Source organism: Nannospalax galili, unplaced genomic scaffold (genome assembly GCF_000622305.1).
Source record: "Nannospalax galili isolate Female #2095 unplaced genomic scaffold, S.galili_v1.0 scaffold1046, whole genome shotgun sequence".
NCBI lineage: Eukaryota > Metazoa > Chordata > Mammalia > Rodentia > Spalacidae > Nannospalax > Nannospalax galili.
Window position 1 is genome coordinate 300,956 of NW_008354526.1, and position 23,706 is coordinate 324,661.

Genomic DNA, 23,706 nt, shown 5'->3' on the forward strand with positions numbered 1-23,706 from the left:
CTTTGCTTTCTTCCATGCTGAGGGTCAAACCCTCACATATGCTAGGCAAAGTGCTTTACCACTGAACTATATCCCTAGCCACCTAATTTCTTTCTTATTAACAGAATTTTGATGAATATTTTCACCCACCTGTTTTTCTTTGTTGTTGTTGCTTTTTGTTTTTTGTTTTGTTTTTTGAATGGATTATAGCTCAGGCTGGCCCGGGATTTCATCACATAGCTTAGGTTGGTCTTTTGTGAGCCACCACTCCCAGCTCATTTTCATTTTCATACACTTCAACATTAAGTGTTTGAGGGAAAGTAATTATTTTAAATTATCACATATATTATAAACAATGTGATGTGACGTATTCATGTAATAATAATGTGGTCATTCTTAGAATATAATTTAGATAGAATGGGGAATCAGTAACATACAAATTAAAAGAAATCTGTAAGATAACGAAAGACCTAAAAAGCCACAAATCAGGTTTTGACTTTGATGAGCCATTGATTAATTAGGGTTTTGTAGCCAAATAGCTGTCCTCTTTGGTTATTTTCTTTTTAATAAAATTAAATCAAAACTACCTCCCAGTACCCTTTTGTGGTTTTTCTTAACTGTTTCCCATTAAAAGGATCAGAATCTCTGGAGAAAGAATGGATTCTAGATCTGGGTCAGAAAGTGAATAAGGTAAGCCCTGAGACTTGTTGCTGGGCAAGACACTAAGGGTGCTGCTGCACACTTGAAGGGCTTCTACCTACCAAAGATGGTGCCATTGCACATCTAAGAGAATAGTGACTGCAACAGATTGGAACATAAACTGTAAAAATCCATACATTTATAGTATTTAAATATGTTCATTATAATTGATAACCAGGGCTCTATTAATACCTTATTACTCTGACAACTGGTTAAATGAATGTATTGCAGGGTAACCAGATAATACTGGTTGACTAGAACAGAAGGTTTCCAGCTAGTAAATGTAAAAAGGAATGATATAATTAAAAAATGACATTTGTAACCTGTCAGAAAATACCTGATTAAGGAAAGATTATTGTTGATGAAAACCCTAAGAACAAAGGGAAATGGGGGGGGGGCTTTTATCCTTTAGGGATCAGATTCTTCCCTGAATCCACCGATAAAATTTACTAAAAGTGAAACAACTAGCTATTTTGTACCTGTGGATATGATGTACCAATCCACAAAAATATACCTGAATTTCATTAAGGCCATAGTAATAAAGGGACAGAGGGACAAGTTAGATGATATGTCAAGGAGCAGAGAGGCCCATTGTTCTGCAGAATAATTGATCCATCTCCTTCACTACAACAGTGGCCCGAAAAAGAAAGGCAGGTATTCTGGATTAAAAGAAATTTAAGAGGTTTGGAAAGATGACTCAGTGGTTAAAAGCATTGGCTCCTCTTGCAGAAGACCTGGCTTCAGTTTACAACACTCACGTGGCAGCTAGCAACCATCTGTAACCCTAGTTTCAGGGAATCTGTTGCCCTCTTCTGGCCTCTGTGGGCATTGTAAATATGTGGTGTACTTATGTACATGCAAGTAAAACACACACGTAAACTTTAAAAAAATTTTTTAAAAAGAAATCATGACAGTACCTACTGTCACTGTCAACAAAAGAAGAAGTGTGATAAAATACCATGATAGATGTGAAAGGCATACCTATTCAGAAAGGGCACACCATTGCTTTTAATCTTTAGATACCAAGCTTTGCTTATTTGGGCCAGTTCTTAATTATAAACATGATCTTATAAAGTAAATAGTTCAGTGACTATATATGTTAAAAATGTTTTCTTTTAAAATGTCAGTGGGGGTCTGGAGAGATGACTCAGAAGTTAAAAGCAGTGACTGCACTTATAGAAGACCCAGAATCAGTTCCCAGTACCACATGGCTCTGGTTACAGGGGATCTGACGCTCTCTTCTGACCTCCACAAGCATTGCACTTACAGATGCACTTACATACATACAGGCAAAACCCTTACACACAAAATAAAAATAAGTAAAAGTTTTAAATGCCAATGAAAATTCATTTATATATTTAAAATATGCCATTAATAAGAAATTTACTTATTTTTTGCTTTTAATTTTGAACATTACCATAAGGAACCAGATAATTCATTTATTGTGTATGCTAACACCAAAATACTTTTAAAGGCTCAATAAAAATACAGTTGTTTTATGAATAAAAAAGGCTGGGCATAGTGGCATATGCCTTTAATATCAGGAGGCAGAGGCAGGTAGATCTCTGAGTTTGAGGCCTGCCTGATTTATATAAGGAGTTCTAGGCTAAGACCCTGTCTCAAAAAAAGAAGGGGGGGGGGAAGGGAAGAATGAAGAAATGAACACGGTGTGATATGGTGGTGTGTACATGCCTAAAATCCTAGCACTTGGGAAGCTAAAGCAGAAGGTCATGAATTCTGAGCCAACCTGGGCTACCTAGTGTGGCCATACCTCAGAAAGAAAAGAAAGGGACCGAAAAAGATATTTAAAAATATATTTGTTGTCCAAGAATTTTCTGAGGTAACAGAATAGAACAGACCACAAATCCAAGACACTAAGAGGACTCCAGGAAGGATTAAATATATAAAATGACCCACATACACTCAGATTGATCACTGGGTTCAGGGGTCGTCAGCCTGCATCTGTTACAGTTTTCCTGGAACCCTTCAAGTAGTGCTTCTGCTGGCCACTGGTGCATATTGCCATAGCCCGTTAGTTCTTCTGGTTTCTCTCCCAGTGTTTATCAAAGGCAGTAAGTCAGTAGAAATGCCATTTCAGTGTCTGCTTGCTGATACTGGTTCTTCCTTTTATTGTGATTTTATTCTTGCCATGACAACCTTAATGTATGCCTGTAAATTCTATTTTTTGCTGTTATTGTATTGAGAGTGAATGGGAATTGAGGGAACTTAAATTTGAATCTCACAATGACATGACGAGACTGAGTTTTGGAAGTACAAACAAGAATGATCGATGTGTTTTATTAGAAAATTGATGATATATTTTTTTAGAAAAGATGGTTTTTCAAATATCTCTTCATTTGAAAAGTTCTTTGTTATATGATTGTATTAAAAAATCTTTTGAGAGGAAAAACTTCCCTTAAGAAGGATTAAATTAAATTCTGTGAATCCAGGCTTGTTTCATTTGTCTAAAAGATATTCAAAGTGATGGTAATATTATTTTTAGCGCTTTTTGTTTTAACTCTTTTAACATTGGGAACCTTTTCCTTTAACATGGAATGTGCCCTTCATCAGTAACTCACCTGGTTCATGTGTGTACATGTGTGCTTTTATACTGTTTCATTCATCCTGTGACTTGAGTCCTGAGGTTGTAATGGACTAGTTGACCTCAATGCCATAATAGGGTATTTATATTACTTGGTTTGGCTTTGTTGGCTCCTCAGGTTATCCTACCTTGCGGATAGAGAAGAACGACTTGAGAAGTGTCACTCTTTTGGAGGCAAAAGCCAAGGTGAAGGATATAGCAATCTCTAGGGAAAGGATAACCCTAAAAGATGTACTCCAAGAAGGTATTTATTACTTCAAAATTTTCAGTTTTTTTTTTAAATGATTTTCATTTTCCCTGTCTTTAGACTTTAATGTGCCTTATTATATACCTTTGGTGCATGCCTTGATTTTGAAGTGTGATAAAGCATGTTTTAAGTGTTTGGTGTCTTTAAGGGCGCCTTTTCTGTTTTATTCTTTTGTTTGAAGTAATCAATACCTGGCGAGTCTCTTGAAATATTTCAACTGATTTTTTTCTTTAATGACCATGTAGGTGTTCTAGCAGCTGGAATGGGGCTTTGGAGTTAGACTCAAGTTCTGTAGAAGTCTCATGGTTTGTTGCCTATATGACGTTAGAGAAATCACTCAGTGTCTTAGATTTTCTGTAGCATTAAACAACATAATAGTCTTTAAAACCCTTAGACTCATTATAAGATTAGATGAACTATGCACATTGAGTGAATTAGCAAAATGAGTACTTCTGCATATCACTGCTCTTTCCTTCCCCTCTTGCTGGTTCCTGCTTTCTGGTTTGCATTTTAGGGTCTTGATTAAGGAGATGCTGAAAGATGAGGACAGAAATTAATAATAAAATACTGCATGAACTTTTTCACATTGTTTAAATAGACAATACTCTTTCTTCCTTTGTAATCCCTTTTGGAATGTTTGGGGTACATAGGAGCCCATTATTCATGTTTCTTGGGGTATTTGGAGATCAGCCACTGCTAAGTAAGGAACTTAAACTGCCTCCATAGCAAATGGTAGTTAATGGAAGCAGGGATTTTGTTTGTTTGTTTTTCCTAGTCTGTTTTTTTTTGGTGTATGAATACCACTCTTGTGGTTGTCTAGTTCTAAGAATAACTACTTTTCAGATCTGTCTGAAGAGAGTAAATAGACCAGCTAGCATTTCCTAAAGAATTAAAGGAATGAGAGACTAATAAGTAATGTTATGCTTTAGGTTCTTTGGCTCCCTAAACAGGATATAGTAAGTAATCTGTTGTGGTGTCTTAAGTTGAGGAAAAGAGGAAATTCAGAGCCAGGTGGAGTTTTCCCTGATGTTTTCAGAGCTGTAATAGTTCATTGTGACCTTGTGGTAAGGCAGTCTGTACACATGTTCTTAGTGTGTGGTTCCCATATCCACAGTCATTTTACTCTTAAGGTCTGTGTAATTCCATGTTTGAATATGTAATGTGTCTAGATATGGGGAGGAGGAGACAGCAGGAGTTCCTGTACTGCTGTGGTGGGAGAGGGCAGCAGCTTGCACGAGCAAGGGAAGGCTGAGCAGAGCAGGAAGGGAAGAGCTGTCACAGTGCGCTGACCAGAGGGTCCAAGGAAGATAGGAGCCAGCAGTCAGCAGAGTGTCTTAAGATTACTCAAAGACTTTCTGCCTCCAGCATCCGAGTTACTCTGTGTCTCAGTGCCACTGTGGAACTTTATATAGATAGGCACAAGTAACTTCAGTACTGAAAGTGAAAGACATTAAAGTGAAAGCAAGCCCTAGGGATGTGTGGTATCCACAGCACAGTTAAAGTGAAGGAAAGAAAGTAAAAAATATTCTTGTGAGAAAGAGTACCATGACATTAATTTTTGATGATTAGTTCATTAGAAAGATTTTTTAAAAAGCAGTCAGGAAATTGCTAATAAATTTGTATGGATTTTCATAGTTCATTTTTAGCCACTGTTTTGCCCCCACAAAAGGTCATAACTGCTCTCTTTGCTGTAAGAGTTTTTAGGAGCACACTTTTACCAATGATCTGAGAGCCCAGACCGCTTGTCTGAGACCTTCTAGATAATGAGTGGCAGAAGACATGGAGCCCTAGACTTTGCACTCCCTGCCTTCTCTTCATTGAAGGTCTGCATCAGCAGAGCACAGAGTCCATTTTCTCCATTTACTGCTGCTTTGAGGAAGCTACTAGGGGTTGACACCCTGCCAGTGTGCTGCAGTGCTCCTGACTGCTTAATAATTTATTCATGGAAATCAAGATAAAACATTCCCATATTAGTTTAGATACGGTATTTCTAAAGACACAGTGTTGCATAGTTAGAAATAACTTCTAATTCATTAAAAACTAGTGGTTTATGACATTTTATTCCAAAGCTAGAGTAATGTCAACCACACATGCCATATTATGTTTAAGTTACATTGTGCCAGAAAGTATTATACTGTAATGTTATGAAGATTATCATATGGCCTCATTAATGTTATTTTTCCTTTTAGGTACTTTTGGGCGTATTTTCCATGGGATTTTAGTAGATGAAAAAGATCCAAATAAAGAAAAACAGACATTTGTAAAAACAGTTAAAGGTAGGATTTTCTTGCATACTACTTCCATAATTTTCTTGTGCATGGCTCATACTAACAAAATTCTGTCTCTGTATCTCAGTGCGTGTTAGACCTTTTAAAATAGTCCATATTTATTTAGATCATGAGGCTAATTTTTGAGAATTGGGTCCTCCTCACTTCTTATAAATTTCTAACTTATTGAACATTATTAGATATTACTCCAGCTTCCAATTAAAGTGCACCTACTTGACTTCACTGTTGCTGTATCTAATTTGGAGTTTTCCTTTTAAAACTCTTTGGTACCATCTTTTTATCCCACCTAAGAAAACATTGTCATTAGTTTTTCTCTCAATTTGGACATTTATTTAAAAAAAAACAATTAAGTGACCCCCCAGATCCACCCTATGTAGATATGCACTGTTTGTCCTTTCTTTCCTCTGTTTTTCTCTTACGTGCTGTATAATGCCCCTCCCCCTACCCCTTGATGCATATGTGTAATGCAGAGGCCAGGAGTCAACTTTAGGTATCATTTATCAGGTGACATCTGCCTTGTTTTTTGAGACGGGATCTCTCACCGGAACTCAGGGCTTATCAATTAGGCTAGGCTTATTGGCAAGCATGTTCAGGGATCCCTCTGTTTCTGCTTCCATAATGCTAGGATTACAAGCCTATGCCTCCATGCCTGACTTTTTTTTTTTTTAATAATTTATTGAGAATTTCACTTGGTGCAGCAAGAGCATATAAGGTGTTTTGATCAAATCTATGCCCACTCCTTCCCCTCCAACTCCTCCCATATCTCCCCATCCCTTTTTCCTGAAAAATTTCATGTACTCTTTCTTCCTTTCTTTTTTTTTTCTTTCTTTCTTTCTTTCTTTCTTTCTTTCTTTCTGTTTTTTTAAATGGGGCTTTGACTACTCTAACATTCCTCCCTCTGAAGAGGTAACCCTAAAATCTTTTAAGGATTAGATAAGAGCTCCCCAAAACTTTAGACACTTTTGGCCTTAGGAACAGAGTACGTTGCTAAGAGGCCCAAGGACATTTTGACTTTCATCCAAGAAACTGGCTACTTTTCTTTGGGGCCTTTTTACCCTAACTGCCTATCCAGTTCCTACCTCCTATTCTTATCACACCATCCTCTGAAGAGGTTACCCAAATTGCCAGTATGGAATAGGGATGCAGACGGCTCTGGCTTCTTCCACGTTGAACAGGGACGTGGGGTGAGGCAATTGGGGTACCCCTTCAGTGGGTCTATCTAAAAGACTCCCAAATTATATAACTCTTATCTGTAGGGAGAAAAGAAAGTCCTTGACTGGTGAATAGGAGATGTGAAGGAGAAATAAAGGCAAGAGTAGTTAGCATTACAAATTCTAGACAGGGAACCAGAAAAAAGAACGGCAAATTTCAGATGTTTATATCAGAGTCCATTGGGATTTCTTGATGAGAGCTTCCAAAAGCGTCCCTCTATTGGGTTCCTCCTCATTTTTCTTTTGTCTCCCAAGTCTGGACTCTAGAGTGATGGATTCAGGATTTGCTTTCAGGCAGTTTGATAGCTGTTGGAGTGGTTAGAATCAGTGTCAGTTCCCCCTTAGAGGCTTCTAGATAGGGGGAGAAGACAAATTTATCCATCATTTTAGAACAGTAGTGGGTTGTCTCCCTTAGCTATAGGTGGGCACTACAGCATTGCAGACCAGGATTTGAAGTCTTATATCTGAGCAGGACTTTCTGATTAGGAACAAAGTCATCAATGTGAAATAATTGTCTATATAACTTCTTATATGAACTTAAGCCTAATGTCTGGGAAGTGTAATCCCTTGAACTCTTATTAAAGAAATATACTGATCACTTTACTCTTTGTTTATACTGTGGTGGTTTGAATGAAAATGTCCCTCATAGGCTCCAAGTGTTTAGACCTTTTGTCCCCAGATGATGGCGCTGTTTTGAGAGGTTTTAGAAGGTGTGGCTATCGTGGAGGAAGCATGTCACTGGGTGTGGGCTTAGAGTTCTTAAGCTTTGCCAGATGTCTGGTCAGTCTCTTGCTTCCTGTGCCTGCATGATGATGTGAGAGCTTCACTTCTTCTGCTCATGTTCCAGCCACCTCTAGCCACCATGCCTCCCCGCCATGAAGGACTGTAATTCCCCTGGAACCGTAAGCTCGAAAAAAACCCTTCCTTCTATAAATTGCTTGGGTCAGTGTTTCTATCACAGCAACAGAAAAGTGACTAGTACATATACTTTCCTTTTGGGTGTTTAAGACCATACATTAGCCCAAATAAATCAGTTTATTTTTACACTTAAGGTCGTTGGAGGATCTGTTCCTCATGGGTCACATGGGCTTGGGAGGAGGCTGTGGCTCCTTTCTTTTACTAGTTCCATCTATGTGAAGATAAGTCAGAGGTCCTGTCTGACTTTTTTTTACCTGGCTATCAAATTTGGTCCTCATGCTTATATGGCAAGTGTTTTTATAGACTAAGCTTTCTCCTCAGCCCAATAAAATACTAATTTCTGAAATATAGATTTAGCACTCTGCAGAGATGGAGGGAAAAATTAGTTTTGAGTAGAAGATGACAAAGTTTTATGAGATTGACAGTTACATTAAAAGAACCATGTTTCTAAACCTAAAGGAATCCATGGCAGTATGAAAGGCTTATGCTTATTGTTTCTAAAAATTTGGGTTTTACCAGTCTAACCAAAAAGTCTTTCAAATTTATAATTGCTTGTAACTGAGCAAAATTGCCTGTTTGAGGCTGTTAAAAATGCACCTGCACACATACCCCTTTTATCATTTCTAAACAAATTGTTTAACTCATTTTGTTTAGTATCTGTTTATTTACCCCTCTCCTTCCCAGCTCTAAAAATCCTTTCAGAGATTAATATTTTTTAAAGATATTTTTACTGATTCTTCATGAATTTCATGGTACATTTTGATCACATTTAGATTTCCCCCCATATCCACCCTCACTTTAATATCACCCTCTGCCAACTTTATGTCCTCTATTTTATATATATTTATAATACACACACACACACACACATACACATACACACATACACACATTTTATTTAAAGACCTATCAAGTCTAATCTGTGTTCTCCAAATGCTCTTGGTTATGGGTTCATCCCCTGGAGCCTGGTCAATCTGCCCAGCATCACACACTTAAAGAAAACTGACTCTCTTCTTCCTAGCAGCTGTCAATTGCCAATAGTTCCTCAGCTGAGACTAGGGCTTCTTACCCACCTTCCCCATCTATCCTGGGTTTTTGTCTGACTTGGGTTTGTGTAGGTCTGGTGCATGCTGTTGCAAGTGTTGTGGGTTCATATGTGCAACTACCCTGTGGTATCCAGACAACATGATTTTCTTGTATTCATCTACCACCTCTGGCTCGTACAATCTTTCCATCTTCCTCAATGATCCCTGAGCCTTGGGAGGAGAGAGGTTAATATAGGTGTCCTGTTTAGGGCTGAGCACTTGAAAGTCTCTTATTCTATTCACATTGAGCAGCTGTGGGCCTCCGAATCATCATCTTCTGTAAGAAGCAGCTTCTCTGGTAAGAGTTGAGAGATGTCCTAATCTGTGGATATAACAATAAGTTAATAGGAATTGGTTTAATTATGTCTGTTTAGCAGAGTAATAGTAGTAGGTTCTTCACTACAGTCTGTGACCTGGCTAGCCATAATTAGCCCTGATAACAGTGCCAGGTGCGGGCTCTATCTTGTGAAGTAGGCCTTAAATCCAATCAAAAGATGGTTGGTTGTTCAAATAACATTCATGCCAATATCCTACCAGTGGGCATATCTTGCCAGGCCAGTTGTTATTGTAACTTTCAGGGTTCACAGCTGGGTAAGGCTGATAATTACTAAAGGTTAATATTTGAAGTTAGATTCCAGTAGGCTTTCTGACTAGTTTTGAAGGATAGTTTATATATTACTCTTTGTAAACATGGAGTTTGAACCATACATTTAATTAAAGAGCTGGCCACCTTTTATTTTTCTATTATTTTTTTAAGAAAATATTTTCTCTTATTTCTCTTTCTTTTGGGTTTGTAAATATTCTATGGATTTCAGTGAGTCTTGAGTTAATGAAAGAGGTTTGCACCCAGAATTGGTTTGATTTAGAACTAGAAGGGGGAGAACAGGAAATAATAGTAATAAGAAAACACATTTTGGATACTGGGACTCTTTTAATGTTAAACTCTTTCTGTGTGTGCTTGAGTTATGGCTGTTTGATTGTTTCTCTACCCCAGCATTGTGATTACACTGTTTTTGAGTTGCACAGAAATAAGAGAAAGCACAGTGAGTCCTTAGCCAGTGTGTAGTCACGGCTTGGGTGACAGGAAGTGCAGCAGGGCTCTTGTGTAGCGATAACACCCTGTGATTGAGTAGCTCCAAGATTATTATTTTGGAGTGTTATTCTTTTCAGTTGAAACTACATGTTGCTGACGAAGTTCCAGTACAGAGTTTCATGCTTCAGCACATGCCGCACAATTAGTAGTTCTATAAAAAAAAAAAAAAAATCAATTTTGAGGTTTTTTTTTATTTTTTTTTTAGAGGGTAGTGCTTTTTTTTTTTTAAAATTCTATTTCATGTGTATGACTGTTTTGCCTTCATGTATGTAAGTGTACCATGTATATGCAGTGCCCACATAGGCCAGAATAGGGTGTCTGATCTCCGGAACTGGAGTTATGGATGGCTGTTAGCTGTCATGTGGGTGCTGGAAACCAAACCCAGGTCCTCAACAAGAGCAGCCGGTGCTCTTAACCACTGAACCATTTCTCTAGCCCCAGAGAGTGTATGGGGAAGATTGACATTGGAGTTTTTTTATTTTTCTTTTTAAATGAATAATTTTGAACAGAGAACTAATGGATATCCAGCATTAATTTCCAAAGACTGAAATTAGAAACTTGAATCTTTTGTCATCAGTTATGAAATTGAATTCCACAGCATAAATAAATTGGTTTTTTTAAATTCTCATTTTTTATACTAGCTGCTGAACTTGTAGTTTTGGAAGTAAGCAAGTTTTAAAAATCATTTTGTGCTTCCTTGTAATTTCTAGAATATAAATTATTTTATGGTACCGTTTTCAAATGGCTATATTTTTTTCTTTTGCGTGTCTATGTGTGGTGTGTATATACATGTGTGTATGTGTGTTTGCATGTATTTTGAGTGTGTGTAGATAAAATGCAAGCCAGAGATTGCCAATGGGTATCTTCCTCAATCACGCTCCACTTTATTTTCTGAAAGCAGGGTCTCTTGCTGAGCCTGGAGCTTGCTGTTTCAGTTAGTCTACCTAGCCAGCATGCTCCAGGGATCCCCTGTCTCCACCCCTTGAGTGCTGAGATTACAGATGTGTTGCTACATTCACCTTTATATGGGTTTTGGGGATCCAAACTCCGGTCCTCATGCTTAAATGGTAAGCATGAGATCCACAAATTCATCTCTCCAGCTCCAAATGTATACATCTTGAAGATAGATTTTTGTTTTTCACTGTGTAAAGTTAAAGGGTTAAGACTAGGAGCTAAGGATATATAGCTCAGTGGTAGACTGTTTGTTTAGCATGTGGGAGACCCTGTTTTCATCCTCAGCAACAGCCCCCCCCCAAAAAAAGCTGTCCAGCAAAATGAATTTTTCATACTGAATAGATAAAATTATTTCTTCTCTAGTTGAAAATTCTTAGGTCATTATCCATTTCACCTGTACCTTGCTGTAGACCATGCTGTCATACATGGATCTCCTTTCTAGTTTAGTAGATGGTAAATGCTTGGTAACTGGGCCAAGTCCTCTGATTTTTAACCCTCTAAAAATCCTCATCATCCCTGATAGTTCTGGCCATAATTTTGCTAGAAATTGTGTTATAGACAGAGCAGTCAAGGCATTCTGCTATTTATTAAGGGGTCCCAAATTTTAGGCAATTTTCAGACAACTAGAGTTTTTCCAGTAGACACTCATGGTGCATTCCTTTCTCTAAATACACTGAATGGTTTGAATCCTTAGCTTTTCCTTTACTCATTCTGCATCTTACCGAGATCTTAACTAAGAGAAGCTGTCTAAAAAGAGGCACAAATAAGTTATGGGAGAAAGAATGGAACAAGGAGACATTCCAGTAGACTTGAAAGCAATTGAAATTTGAGGTTTCTTAGCTTGAACAGATCCACTTTTTGTCATTGTTGTTATTTTGTTGTTTGCTTTTTGAGATGACACCTTGCTATGTTTGAGGCTGGCTTCAAACTCTTGGTCCTCCTGCCTCAGCCTCCTACTTTGTAGGATTATAGGTGTATGCTATTGTGTAGCTGTATGTGGGATTATAGGTATAGCTATATGCTAGCATGATAGCTCTACTTTTCAGGAGATGTAACATTTATGGTCCCTGAGTTCAGTACACTGGGTTTTGTTGTTGGTCAGCATGTTTCTAGGTGGGAGTGGAAAATATGGCTCTTGACTTTGCCAGCTGTTTGAATCTTTTTTATTCCCTGTTAATATTTGTCAGAAGCTCAGAAGTTATTAATAGTAATTTTATTGTTAACATAAAATTAGTTATTGGTTTCTTTGAAGTCTTTTTAAGAATAAATTATACTTCTTAGTTTTTGATATTCAGAAAGCATGCTTAAAAAATTCAAACTCAGCTGGACTTGGTGACACATGCCTTTAATCCTAGCACTCGGGAAGCAGAGGCAGGTGAATCTGTGAGATTGAGGCCAGCCTGGTCTATGTAGTGAGTTCCAGGCCAGCTGGGGCTACAGGAAGACTCTGTCTCAAAACCAAAAAACAAAATAAAACAAAAACGTTTAAACTCATTTTCAAGGTCATAACTGAAATATACTGTTTACTTAATGGAAATAACTTTTCAAACATTGGAGACATTCTTATGTGTTATTAAGACATTGATCTCTGTAAGATGAGCAATTCCTATACATTTGTGCAAATGTTTGATAGCTTAAAGTTCTTCTGGAGGAAAGCAGTACTTTACCAATACTAAAAATAATGATAAATGTATTTGTATTGGTTACTTTTCTGTTGCTATGATAAAACACTGTGACCAAGGCAACTTACAGAAGAGTTTATTGGGCTTATGGTTCCAGAGAGATAAGAGTCCACCATGGCAGGGAGACATGGCTGAATGCAGCCAGAGCATGAGGCTGAGGACCCACACCTTCCAGCAGCACAGGAAGGAAGCAGAAAGAGCAAAACTGGAGGGATGTGGCTATGAACTCTCCAAGCCCACTCCCACCATGCGCTTCCCCCAGCATGGCCATGCCTCCTAAACCTCAGCAAACAGCACCACCAGCTGGGGCCAAGTATTCAAATACTTGGAACCTATGGGGGATGTTCTTATTCAAACCACCACAGTATTCCATGGTTTTATTTAAAAAACATTGTTCTAAAAGCTAATTTTCAATTTCTTTTGCTACTTTGGACCAAAACCCACAGGAGCTAGGCATCATATAGCATGCCTATGATCTCAGTACTCAAGGAGCTAAGCATCATGTAGCATGCCTATGATCTCAGTACTCAAGGAGCTAGGCATCATATAGCATGCCTATGACCTCAGCACTCAAGGAGCTAGGCATCATATAGCATGCCTATGATCTTAGCCCTCAAGGAGCTAGGCATCATATAGCATGCCTATGACCTCAGCACTCAAGCTGAGGCCGGATGATCAAGAGTTTGAGACTGCCCTGGACTAGAGTGAGACCTCATCCCCAAAAAATTTTAAAAAAATAAAAAAAAAGAAAAGATCCTAGTTTTGACTACTTGTATATTAAAGTTCTCATTCACTGTTAGTTTTGCTTGCTTGCTTTTAACCACAGAGAAGGAAGAAGAAAGTAATAAAGTGGATTATAGTCTCCAGTCAGAACCACAGTGGTCACATTTTATTTTGATAGCTGTATGTTTGTAAATTTAGAGAGCATATATAATATATATTATCGCACCTCAAAAGTAACCACCACAAACAACATGGTTCTTTTCATGCGTCAGGGAGAAAATACCTGGGAGTTCTAAGTTTTCAAATAATTTTGTATTTAAACATAAATCACCATACCAACAAAGTTTTGCACTTTGCTTTTCAAATTTAATGTACGTCTTTTTTGCCAGCACACATAAGCCTGTCTTCTGTTTAGTGAGGAGCTACAGTGTATTCTAGGGTGTAGCTCTCTGTGATGGATTCTGTGTTTGTTAGTCCAGTGGGATTGATGGCACACAGTGAAAGTGTGTTCATGTTTGTTACCTGTTGCTTCTCCCACCCTTCCAAGAGACTGTTGATAAGCCTGTTTGCACACATACTTGACCAAACTGGCAGTAACTGGATATTTTGTCTATATCAGTCTGATGGGGAAATGGCATCTCCTAGTTGAATTTGAGTAGTTTTTCGTAGGAGTGAGACTGAGAGTCATTCTATAATTTTGTTGGGTGCTTTCTCTGTTTCAATTTTTTCCTTATTGTATGATATCTTAAAAAAGAAGTTAGCCCTCTTTAAGTCTTACATGTTTTTCTAAACTTCTACTACTTTTTCTCTTTATTTTATGGAACCATACAGAATTTCTAATATTTATGTAAGAATTTCTGTGAAAGTTGATCTGTTTAGTAAGGCTGTCTGCTGCAGTAGAACTTTAAGCTGTATCTGTTTAGATTTGCTGTAACTTTGCCTTAAAATAAAGATCTTTAATAATAGTAAATATTACTGTTGTGGATACCATGTGATTCAAGGCAATTTCTACTCTTTATGTAGATCAAGCTTCTGAAATCCAGGTGACGATGATGCTTACTGAGAGCTGCAAGCTTCGAGGTCTTCATCACAGGTGAGCGGAAGCCACTGAGCCACTGGCTGTCAGTGCTAACAGCGCTGCTCTGTTCTGTTTCATTTATTTTAAGGACATTATGTTTAGTTCTGACTTGAAAGCCTTTTGGGATGGCTTTTTTTTTTTCTGAATATAAAAGTAGATGCGTACTCACTGAGCAAAATGTGCAAAGATTAAAGCACAAAGAAGAAAACTGAGAACGGTTTGTAAGCCCACATCAGGTTTGTCGTAACTGAACTTTCAGAAAATAATTCGTACATATTTATCAACCAATTTCCCTTTTAAAAGTAGGATGATACTTGCGATGAAAATTTCAAACATACAGAACACAAGTGACAAGTATAGTAAAGTGCCCGCTGAACATAGTGAGGGTTAGCATCTGCCACATTTCCTCTGTGTGCGTGCATACATGTGTGTATTTGTGTCTAGAGGTCTGTGTATCTAGAAATAGATATCTATCCATCTATCCATATAAAGAGTAAGTTAGACATAACACTTTAGTGTGTTTCTAGTTTACTTTGTTTTAAAGGGCCTTTTTGTACAGGAGCACAGTGTCATTAATAAAGTAATATGCATTTTATTGTAACAGAACAATTCCAGGCTCTCATGTTGGTAGCTATAAATTCTTTCCCCCTAACCAAATCCGTGAACTCTTGGTTTAGTGAGAGACCATGTCCTAAAAAAGATGGGAAGGAATCAAGGAAGGCACAACATCAACATGTGGCTTCTATGTGCACATGTGCACCACACACACACACACACACACACACACACACACACACACACGCATGCACACGCACACACATACACACAGTGTAGAGTCAGTTTAATTTATATGCCTACTGACAACTTAATCATATGTTTGAAAAATGGAGCTGTGTCTTGCCCATTGGGTTTGTGAACTTCTGAAAAGTCAAATGATGTATCAAAGGGCACCATCGATTTTAATATCAGTGGACTTTAGCAATTGATTGCATTGTGATAAAAAGTATGATGAGCTTTATTTTTAATCTTATTTTTACTTTGGCTATTGAGGGCCTAAAAAGATGGCCGCCACATTCAAATCAGTACAATGGTAATGAAAACGAAATGGTATTTTGGCATTGTGGTGAAAGAGAAAAGAAATTATCAGTGAGTAAGAGGACAGCTGTGCTGGGATCAAACATGAAAGAATTCTTCAGCTGAGATGAAGCAAGTATTCAAAGTCGATAACTCTCAGTAACAGAAGATAAAGAATGTACTTTTGGGGGGGGGGAGAAATAGAAAGGTTCTTACACGTTCAAATTCCAAGATAGATGCCTTATTAGGTTTTATTATATATTCTAGACATTGACTAATATAATGAACAAATTCACAGTTTTTAGTTTCATTGAAAATTAAAATAAAAAAGAACCTTTTGAAAAAAATTGAGCACACAATACTGAGGAGCAGTGAAGATGTGTCTTGATGTAGTTGAGGCTACATTGCTTGAAAACATTGTCTTCCATTGGCTGGGTTCAGCCCCAAGAATGAAAGTCTTCCCGTGCAGAGGCATCGGTGGCAAATCCTCCCTTAGGCCATATAAAAAAACACATTTTGTTTCCTTTGGGCTTCTGGCAGAGTGCTTGGACGCGATCAGCTGGGTGTGCCATTTTTGGCAGTGTTGGGAGTGCTGAATGTTCTGTTATGCAGACTCTGAGGGAAGTGCCTGCAGTGTTCTACTAGTGTGTCATGCTAGCTGAGGACTTGACACACCTAGCCAATACTTTTGCCCTGATGAAGGCCTGCACCATCAGTGCAGAAGTTCGTGGCAGGGATCAATGTAGACAAAGCCAGATTTTCCCCAAGAAGGACTTTTAGACCCACTGTAGCCCTAAACATGCCTTGGCTCAAAAATTGTTCCAACAAGCATTTGCAGCATTCTTTCATGCAGTTTTAGGCTCTATGGCTTTTCAGCATCCCACCATGATGAATTAGCAGTCTCAAGACATCTGCAGGGAATGAAGCAGGGTAATACTGACTTGGAAGCTTTGGGCACTGGGCACTGGATGAGATGGGAGGCCCGTAGAGACAGGTTGCAGCTTGGTCACAGCACGTTGTTCATCTTGGCTGTGAGGTGACACCAGGACACTTACTTGTACTGAAAAAAATGCATTGTCAGTACAGTGTGCGTGCTCCCCGTTCACTGTGGCACGCCACCTCATTTTGTAAGTGGACTAAGGACCCCCACAATTTCTTTGTAACCCCAGTGTCAATAGACAGTTCATGACTGTATCTGTTCACTTTGATCTTAATTCATCAGCTGCCCATGTTAGACTTAGAACTCTGGTAGGCACAGAGTAAAAATGAAACAATAATCTTCAGAACATGTAGAATTGACCAAGAAAACTCAATACGTTCAGCAAGAAATGCCACTTGGTTTCAGATTTATCTTTTTAACTGGTTGTGGTATGTAATTCAGAATGCTCGCTCCATGTTTTAACATGACTTCTGTGTCTTCCTTTCCTCTGTAAAGCAGGCAGAGTGAAGAGCAGCTGTTTGTACTTTGAAACATTTTTATAAAACTTTCTACCTCTCCCAGGGGTTTTTACTCCTCGGGTTATACAATAAAAGCTTTGGTATTATTAGCTATTTCTTGTGCCTGGACAAAATGCCATTAATTCTACTAAACCGATTCAGACAGGAAGAAAGGAGCCTGGGTAAAGCAATGGGCTAACTCACCATACTCTTCCTGAGGTTAGGTATTGGCTGGTCCTGAAGGTGAACCATTAGTCATTGTTGGAAAGGGGGCTCTGCAGTCATTCACGTGTTTCTCATTTTTCCGTGGAAGGAAATGTCCAGCAGCCTAGGAGAATCTCAGACACCTGTGTTCTCTTCTCTTTCCTTGGTCTTTGTCCTTGAGATTACCTAACCTCCATGGAGTGGGGTTTCTTGCCATTGAAATGATGAAATAATGGCTGCCACTCTTCAGCTGTAATGCAGGCAGTCGCCCAAGGGGATCTCTCTGTTAAAGCTCTGCCTTTTGCAGGTCTGCTGCTCCCCAAGTCCTCAGTGGCAGTGCTTTCTGTCCCTTTTAGCAGCTCCTGCAAAGGCAAGCCACTGCCTGCCATTGTGCAACAGTGGTCATGCAAGAGTTTATGACTGGTACTGAAAGTGGTATGTGTTGGGGCTGGAAAGATGGGTCAGTGGTTAAGAGCACTGGCTACTCTTACAGAGGACTAGGGTTCAATTCCCAACACCCACGTGGCAGCTGACAACTGTCTGTGGTTCCAGTGGATCCGATGCCCTCTTCTGATCTCTGCGGGCATTGCACAACATGGATGTACCTGCCTACATGCAAGCAATACACTCATATATATAATGAATAAGTTTTTAAAAAGTGGTATGTGTTTAATTGTAGCTTTTAGGGCATAAAGAAAGGCAAAGCAGAAATTAACTGCAGTCCCACAATTCGAAGACAACTTTTTTCTTTTCCTCTGTACTTGTAATTATCCTGTGAGTCTGTGAATTTGTATCTTTCCCTTAAGCTTCCGTATTCATTCTCATAACATCCCTTGGTGATTGTTCAGTTTGTTGCAGCTCATACTGTTCTTTCATCACTCTTGGGCATTCCTGTTGTTCGTAACTTTTCATTGTTGCTCTCCCATTGATTGTCCTTGTTAATGTAGCATTCTGTGTTTGATATTACTTCATTTCTAAAACATTTTCAGAAGCAGAACTTACTAAGAAGTAGGAATACCTTTAGGTATTGTGATTCAGATATTTATTAAACATTGTAATGGCACAGAGTGCAAAGCAGTGAATATAAAAATTAAGCACCTGTGATTATTTTCAGCTTAGTGGAGATGAAGTAATTACATCAAAAGTTACAACCTTAGGAAAAATTAGTCATTTCCAGACCTCAGTGGAGGGATTATCATTACACAAGAGGTTGATGTGTGTATGTGCCATGGAAGACAAAATGGAACAGGATTGTCTGCCACATCCTTTGTTTATTTTGCACATAACAACTTGTAATCAGTGGGATTCCCATGTTATAAGTTTGAAAACTAATGCCAAACCAAAGATAATCACCCCAATAGTAAATCTTACTTTCAAAAATTGAATTCTAAATTCCATGTGACTAGCCCAAACCAGGCTTTTGTGGGAGTTTCAACCTCTTAATGAAAGCTTCTGATGATCATATTCTTATCAGTAGCCTAGATCGGGCCTTTCAAAAAGTGTGATGATGAAATAAGTGGGGTGATAATTGTGACTGCACATGGGCAAGGCATTTTTAGCTGTGTGTGTGATTGTGCTTTGGAGTGAAAATTTACTGTGGCTGATGTCTTCAGAGTGTCTAGTACAAAGGGAGCTACTCTGCATGTATAACTTTTTCTTAGCAAGTGGGCTTATATATATGGGACTGTTTAAATCTGGTTTAAAAAGTAAACATTCTAGGCTGGATGTGGTGGCAGGTGGATCTCTGTGAGTTAGAGGCCAGCCTGGTCTACATGGTGAGTTCCAGGCCAGCTGGGGCTACAGAGAGACCCTGTCTCAAAAAGACAAAAAAAAAAAAAAAAAAAAAAAAAAGAAAAAAAAAGAAAAAGAAAAAGAAGTAATAGAACATTTGTAAGTAACTTTTTAAAATAATAATATGCTTAAGTATATTTGGGATATTGTTTTGCTTTGATTATCTTTATTAGTTATTATTTAAAATAAGCCTCTAAGGTTTTAGGTTTCATTTGCATTTTTCCCACTTATTATTTTATAGAAATCTTCTTCCTATTACTCATGTGTGTATAGAAGAAGGTGAGAAGCCCATGGTGATACTGCCTTACATGAATTGGGGGAATCTTAAATTGTTTTTACGGCAGTGCAAATTAGTAGAGGCCAATAATCCACAGGTGAGAAAAATTTCCCCAAATATCAGTAATTTCTGATGTCTTTGAAAATAGAGTGTCTAAAACCTACCAAAAAAAAAAAAAAAGCCCTCAAAATGAATGAGAAGATATTTATGACCTTTTAAAATGAAGATGGTTTATGATTCCTGTTTCGAGGTACACTTGGCCAATGCTATTTGCCTTTATATGTTCATTGTGTGTTTATTCATAATCACCTCAGTCATTGTCCTGATAACTCTTTGAAGACATGTGTCCTAGATTTCCTTTCTAGTAGTGGAAACCGTTTACAGAGCCATTTGCTCCACATTGGGCCAAAAGCTGGTGATGATTGGAGGTCTGAATTGTGGGAGGTAATTGTGAATGTCCTTGACTGTAAATGCCAGTCATTTAGGAGTTTCTTTCTTGCCACTACCTGTATACTCCAGTGTGAATATTTGCTCAGATTCTAAACATGTTATGATACTGATAAGAATGTATACTGGGTACTTGGCTCTTTGCTGTATGTTGTGGCTTAAATTTTAAGATTGATAAAAATCATACTTATTAAATTTAATATGATAAATGGTCAGATATGCATTGAGTATTTGGCTTAATATGTATGATATGTTCTGTCAAAGGATTAAAACTGTAGTTCTCAGCAAGTGGTTGGAGGCTGTGACTCCAGAGCAGGGGATGACTTCTTCCGTCAGCCTGCGGTGCCGGCCTGCGTCTAGAGGGGCATGTCAGCATCAGCAGAGAGAGCTGTACACCTGTGTTAGCTGAGAATGGTCCCCGGGGTCTAATCTAATTAAAAACTACTGTGAAAGAAAGAACAAATTAGTGCCAAATATACATTTGAAATGCTACTTTAAAGATTCTGTGTTCGTTAAAGAGGACTTTACTGAGCTTCTGTGCTGTTTGCAAAGAGCTAAAGGTAACAGATGAGAGGACACAGCTGTATAAGTGGTAAATCCTATCATAGAATAAGGGTGTAATTGATAACAGCATAGTATACAGTGCTGTAGGAATGTATTCATTAAGGAATAAGTTTTAAAAACTCTGTATTTGGGTGCAAAGAAGTAATTTTGGGTATAATAGGATTATGGAACCAAATAATTAGCCACTATCACTAGCTCAATACTGGCTGCAAACCTTGTCATTTTGTTACCACAGGCGATTTCCCAGCAAGATCTGGTACATATGGCTATTCAGATTGCCTGTGGAATGAGCTACCTGGCAAGAAGGGAAGTGATCCACAAAGATCTGGCTGCTAGGAACTGTGTGTAGGTATCTTGAGCTTGCCATATCACTTGATGGGTAATGCTCCCTGACTTTGGAGCTCTCTCCAGGAGTCACAGTGGAACTTGGATTGTGTCTGCGGGTAACAGTCATCTGCCTTCTTTACCCCGATGTCTTGATGGTCATGTTTTTCCTTTTCAGCATTGATGACACTCTTCAAGTGAAAATCACAGACAATGCTCTTTCCAGAGACTTGTTCCCCATGGACTACCACTGTCTAGGGGACAATGAAAACAGGCCAGTTCGGTGGATGGCTCTTGAAAGTCTGGTTAATAATGAGTTCTCTAGTGCTAGTGATGTGGTAAGTGCTGGGACCCCAACATGTACCATGTACCAACAGAATTAAGAAAGTGTTCTTTCTAAAATATTCTACCATTTTTGTCCTTTTTTAAAATCTAGCAGCTATTCTCTGAAAATTTTCATTTGCTTCAGAAAGCAAGTTTAGTTAGCTCCTGTGTTACCCATTTATGGAGTGAGTCAAACCCTGGGGCAGTGCTGTGTTCTTCCTTACTCATTCACTCATGCTGGGGTGGTACTGTTCACACTAAGGTGGGCACTGAGGTGGGTTACAGGTGAGGGCATTGAGCTTAGAGAGTGTACAGTAACTTATTATTTTTCTCATATAAGTCTCAGAATGACCAAGTGGCTACTAAATCATAAAAGGGATTTTCTTCAAATGGCCTCTTCTAAGCGTTAATGGCCCCCTTTGATTTATTAAACACCTCCCCCCATCACTGTTTTCCCTTTGCCAGCTTCTGGGTAGTTCTGTCTACTCAACTAGATCACATAATTGAGTTTTTCATACCCAGTGATGCATAGTTTCAGGAGTCATATCTGCTTGTCTTTTCAGCAGTTTTCCATTCTCTTACTTTACTTTTTATTCTAGTTAAAAAGATTATAATCAAGTCAGGCATGGTGGCACATGCTTATAACCCCAGCACTCACGAGGCAGTGAAGGAGGAGTAAGTGTTCCAGGCCAACCTAGGGTACATAGTGAGACTCAAGAAAGAAGGGAAAATTAATGTGTTTTTCTATCTGGTTTGTTATGGTGTTTCAGTTGTGTATTTAGAGCTTAGGTAAAAGTTTTGCTATTAAGGTCCCCTTATGATCGCTTAATGATAATCTACATTTGTAAATAATTGTAATTTGCTTGAGTGTTTCAGCATTGAAAAATTGGGCCTATTCTGTTTTTCATATTGGTGTTTTATTTATTATTCATGATTGGACTTTTATTTCAAAGTTTTGTGTGCTTTAATAGCAAATTACTGACACCAGTTTTACTAGTTCATTACTTACATTAGTTAGTGTACAACTTTCCCTTGGGTATTAGTTTTTGTTAGTTGCTGTAATAAACTACGGCAGCTTAGTGGCTTAAAACAACAGAGATTTATTCCCTCACTGTCAGTTCTGGAGGCCAGATGCCTGAAATAAGTTGTCAGCAGGGCTGTGCTTTCTCCAGAGGCTCCCACTCAGCGTCTGGTGGCTGGTGACAGTCCTTGGCTTTTTCCATCTCTGTTCCATGTTCATATTACCTTCTCTCTGATAAGGATACAGTGGCTGAAATGATCCCCTACATAATCCAGACTAAGCTTCTCCTTTGAAGGTCTTTAAGTCCCTTTAAAAAAATATGTATGTATATACACACACACACACATTTATATTTATATATAAGGTATTATAGGTTTTGGGGTTAGGACATGGGTCTTTGGGTCTGCCATTCAGATTATACTCAGTAATTGAAAATATTTAAGATTTTTTTTTTAATTGAAAAATAATTCCAGGGATGGGGGAGACTCTTTCAGAGGACTATGATTTGGTTTCCAGCACCCACATGGCAGCTACCAACTGTCTGTAACTCCAATTCCAGGGGATCCAGCACCCTCTTCTGGCCTCTGTGGGCATTGCATGCACATGATGCACTTACATGCAGGCAAAATACTCATGCATATCAAATAAAAATAAATACGAAGAAAAAGAAAACTCCAATCTAAAATCCTTGAAATGATAATAGTTTGAGGGAAGACCCCTCATTAATTGTGATCTAATGTGACCTAATTATTTTTTTTTCCTTTTTTTTTTTTTTTTTTGCCTTTTTGAGACAGGGTCTCCCTGTAGCCCCAGCTGGCCTGGAACTCACTATGTAGACCAGGCTGGCCTTGAACTCACAGAGATCTGCCTGCCTCTGCCTCCCAGGTGCTGGAATTAAAGATGTGAGCCTATATTACTTTTTTTTTTTAACTTAAAAAAAATTTATTATTTTTATTTTATGTGTATGCATGTATTGCCTGTGTGTAGGTAAGTGTACCCGTGTTGTGCAATGCCCGCAGAGGTCAGAGGAGGCTGTCAGATCCCCTGGGACTGGAGTTATGGACAGTTATTAGCTGCCATGTGGGTGCTGGGATTCAAACCCGGGTCTTCTGCAAGAACAACCAGTATTCTTAACTGCTGAGCCATCTCTCCATATACTAAGTATCTTGGTAAAATGTGTTTACTTGATATGAATGAATGACTTATTAAGATTTTTCTAAACTTTTCTGTCAAGGTTTTCATTGTATGTCTTTTCAAAATCCTTTCTTACTAATGTTAAAATTAACTACTCTCTTAAAAAACAAACGGCATTTGAAATGGGCACAGAAGTATATATGGTATGAGGAAGTTACCTGCCTCACGGAGACACTGCAGGCACTGGATAGAAACCTGCTTCATGTGGCCCACAGAGGCACCTGGGGCATGCTGGAAAGTGGGTGGTGGGGGAAAAAATACATCTAGACAGGCGATGCCTTCTTTTGAGTTGTTGGCCAGAGTGGCCAAAGGGACTCCCAGACAGTAACCCAGCATAGAACTGGGAAAATGAACAGCAGACCCCAATCTTATCTAAAGGAATATTGACAACTGATTACTGCTAGATGAGGAACAGCTGACCCTCCTAAAACAAAGACCTCTAGATAGGCTGACTAGATTCACCAGAAGGGCAAGTAGTGGGGAATGGCTG

The 23,706-nt window shown here is 38.5% G+C and overlaps 1 protein-coding gene across 3 annotated transcripts in view; it reads left to right on the forward strand.

Moving 5' to 3' along the window:
• Nucleotides 1–23,706, forward strand: part of Ryk (receptor like tyrosine kinase) — a 98,215-nt gene that overhangs the window by 61,992 nt on the left and 12,517 nt on the right. The window contains exons 8-13 of one of the 3 annotated variants that reach the window (XM_008851724.3): nt 3,390–3,524; nt 5,717–5,803; nt 14,505–14,574; nt 19,307–19,439; nt 20,589–20,698; nt 20,856–21,015. In XM_008851724.3, the coding sequence (XP_008849946.1) occupies nt 3,390–3,524; nt 5,717–5,803; nt 14,505–14,574; nt 19,307–19,439; nt 20,589–20,698; nt 20,856–21,015 (695 nt within the window). The remainder of the gene's footprint in view (nt 1–3,389; nt 3,525–5,716; nt 5,804–14,504; nt 14,575–19,306; nt 19,440–20,588; nt 20,699–20,855; nt 21,016–23,706) is intronic. The other 2 variants (XM_008851723.2, XM_017802841.2) reach the window with 2 other exon arrangements.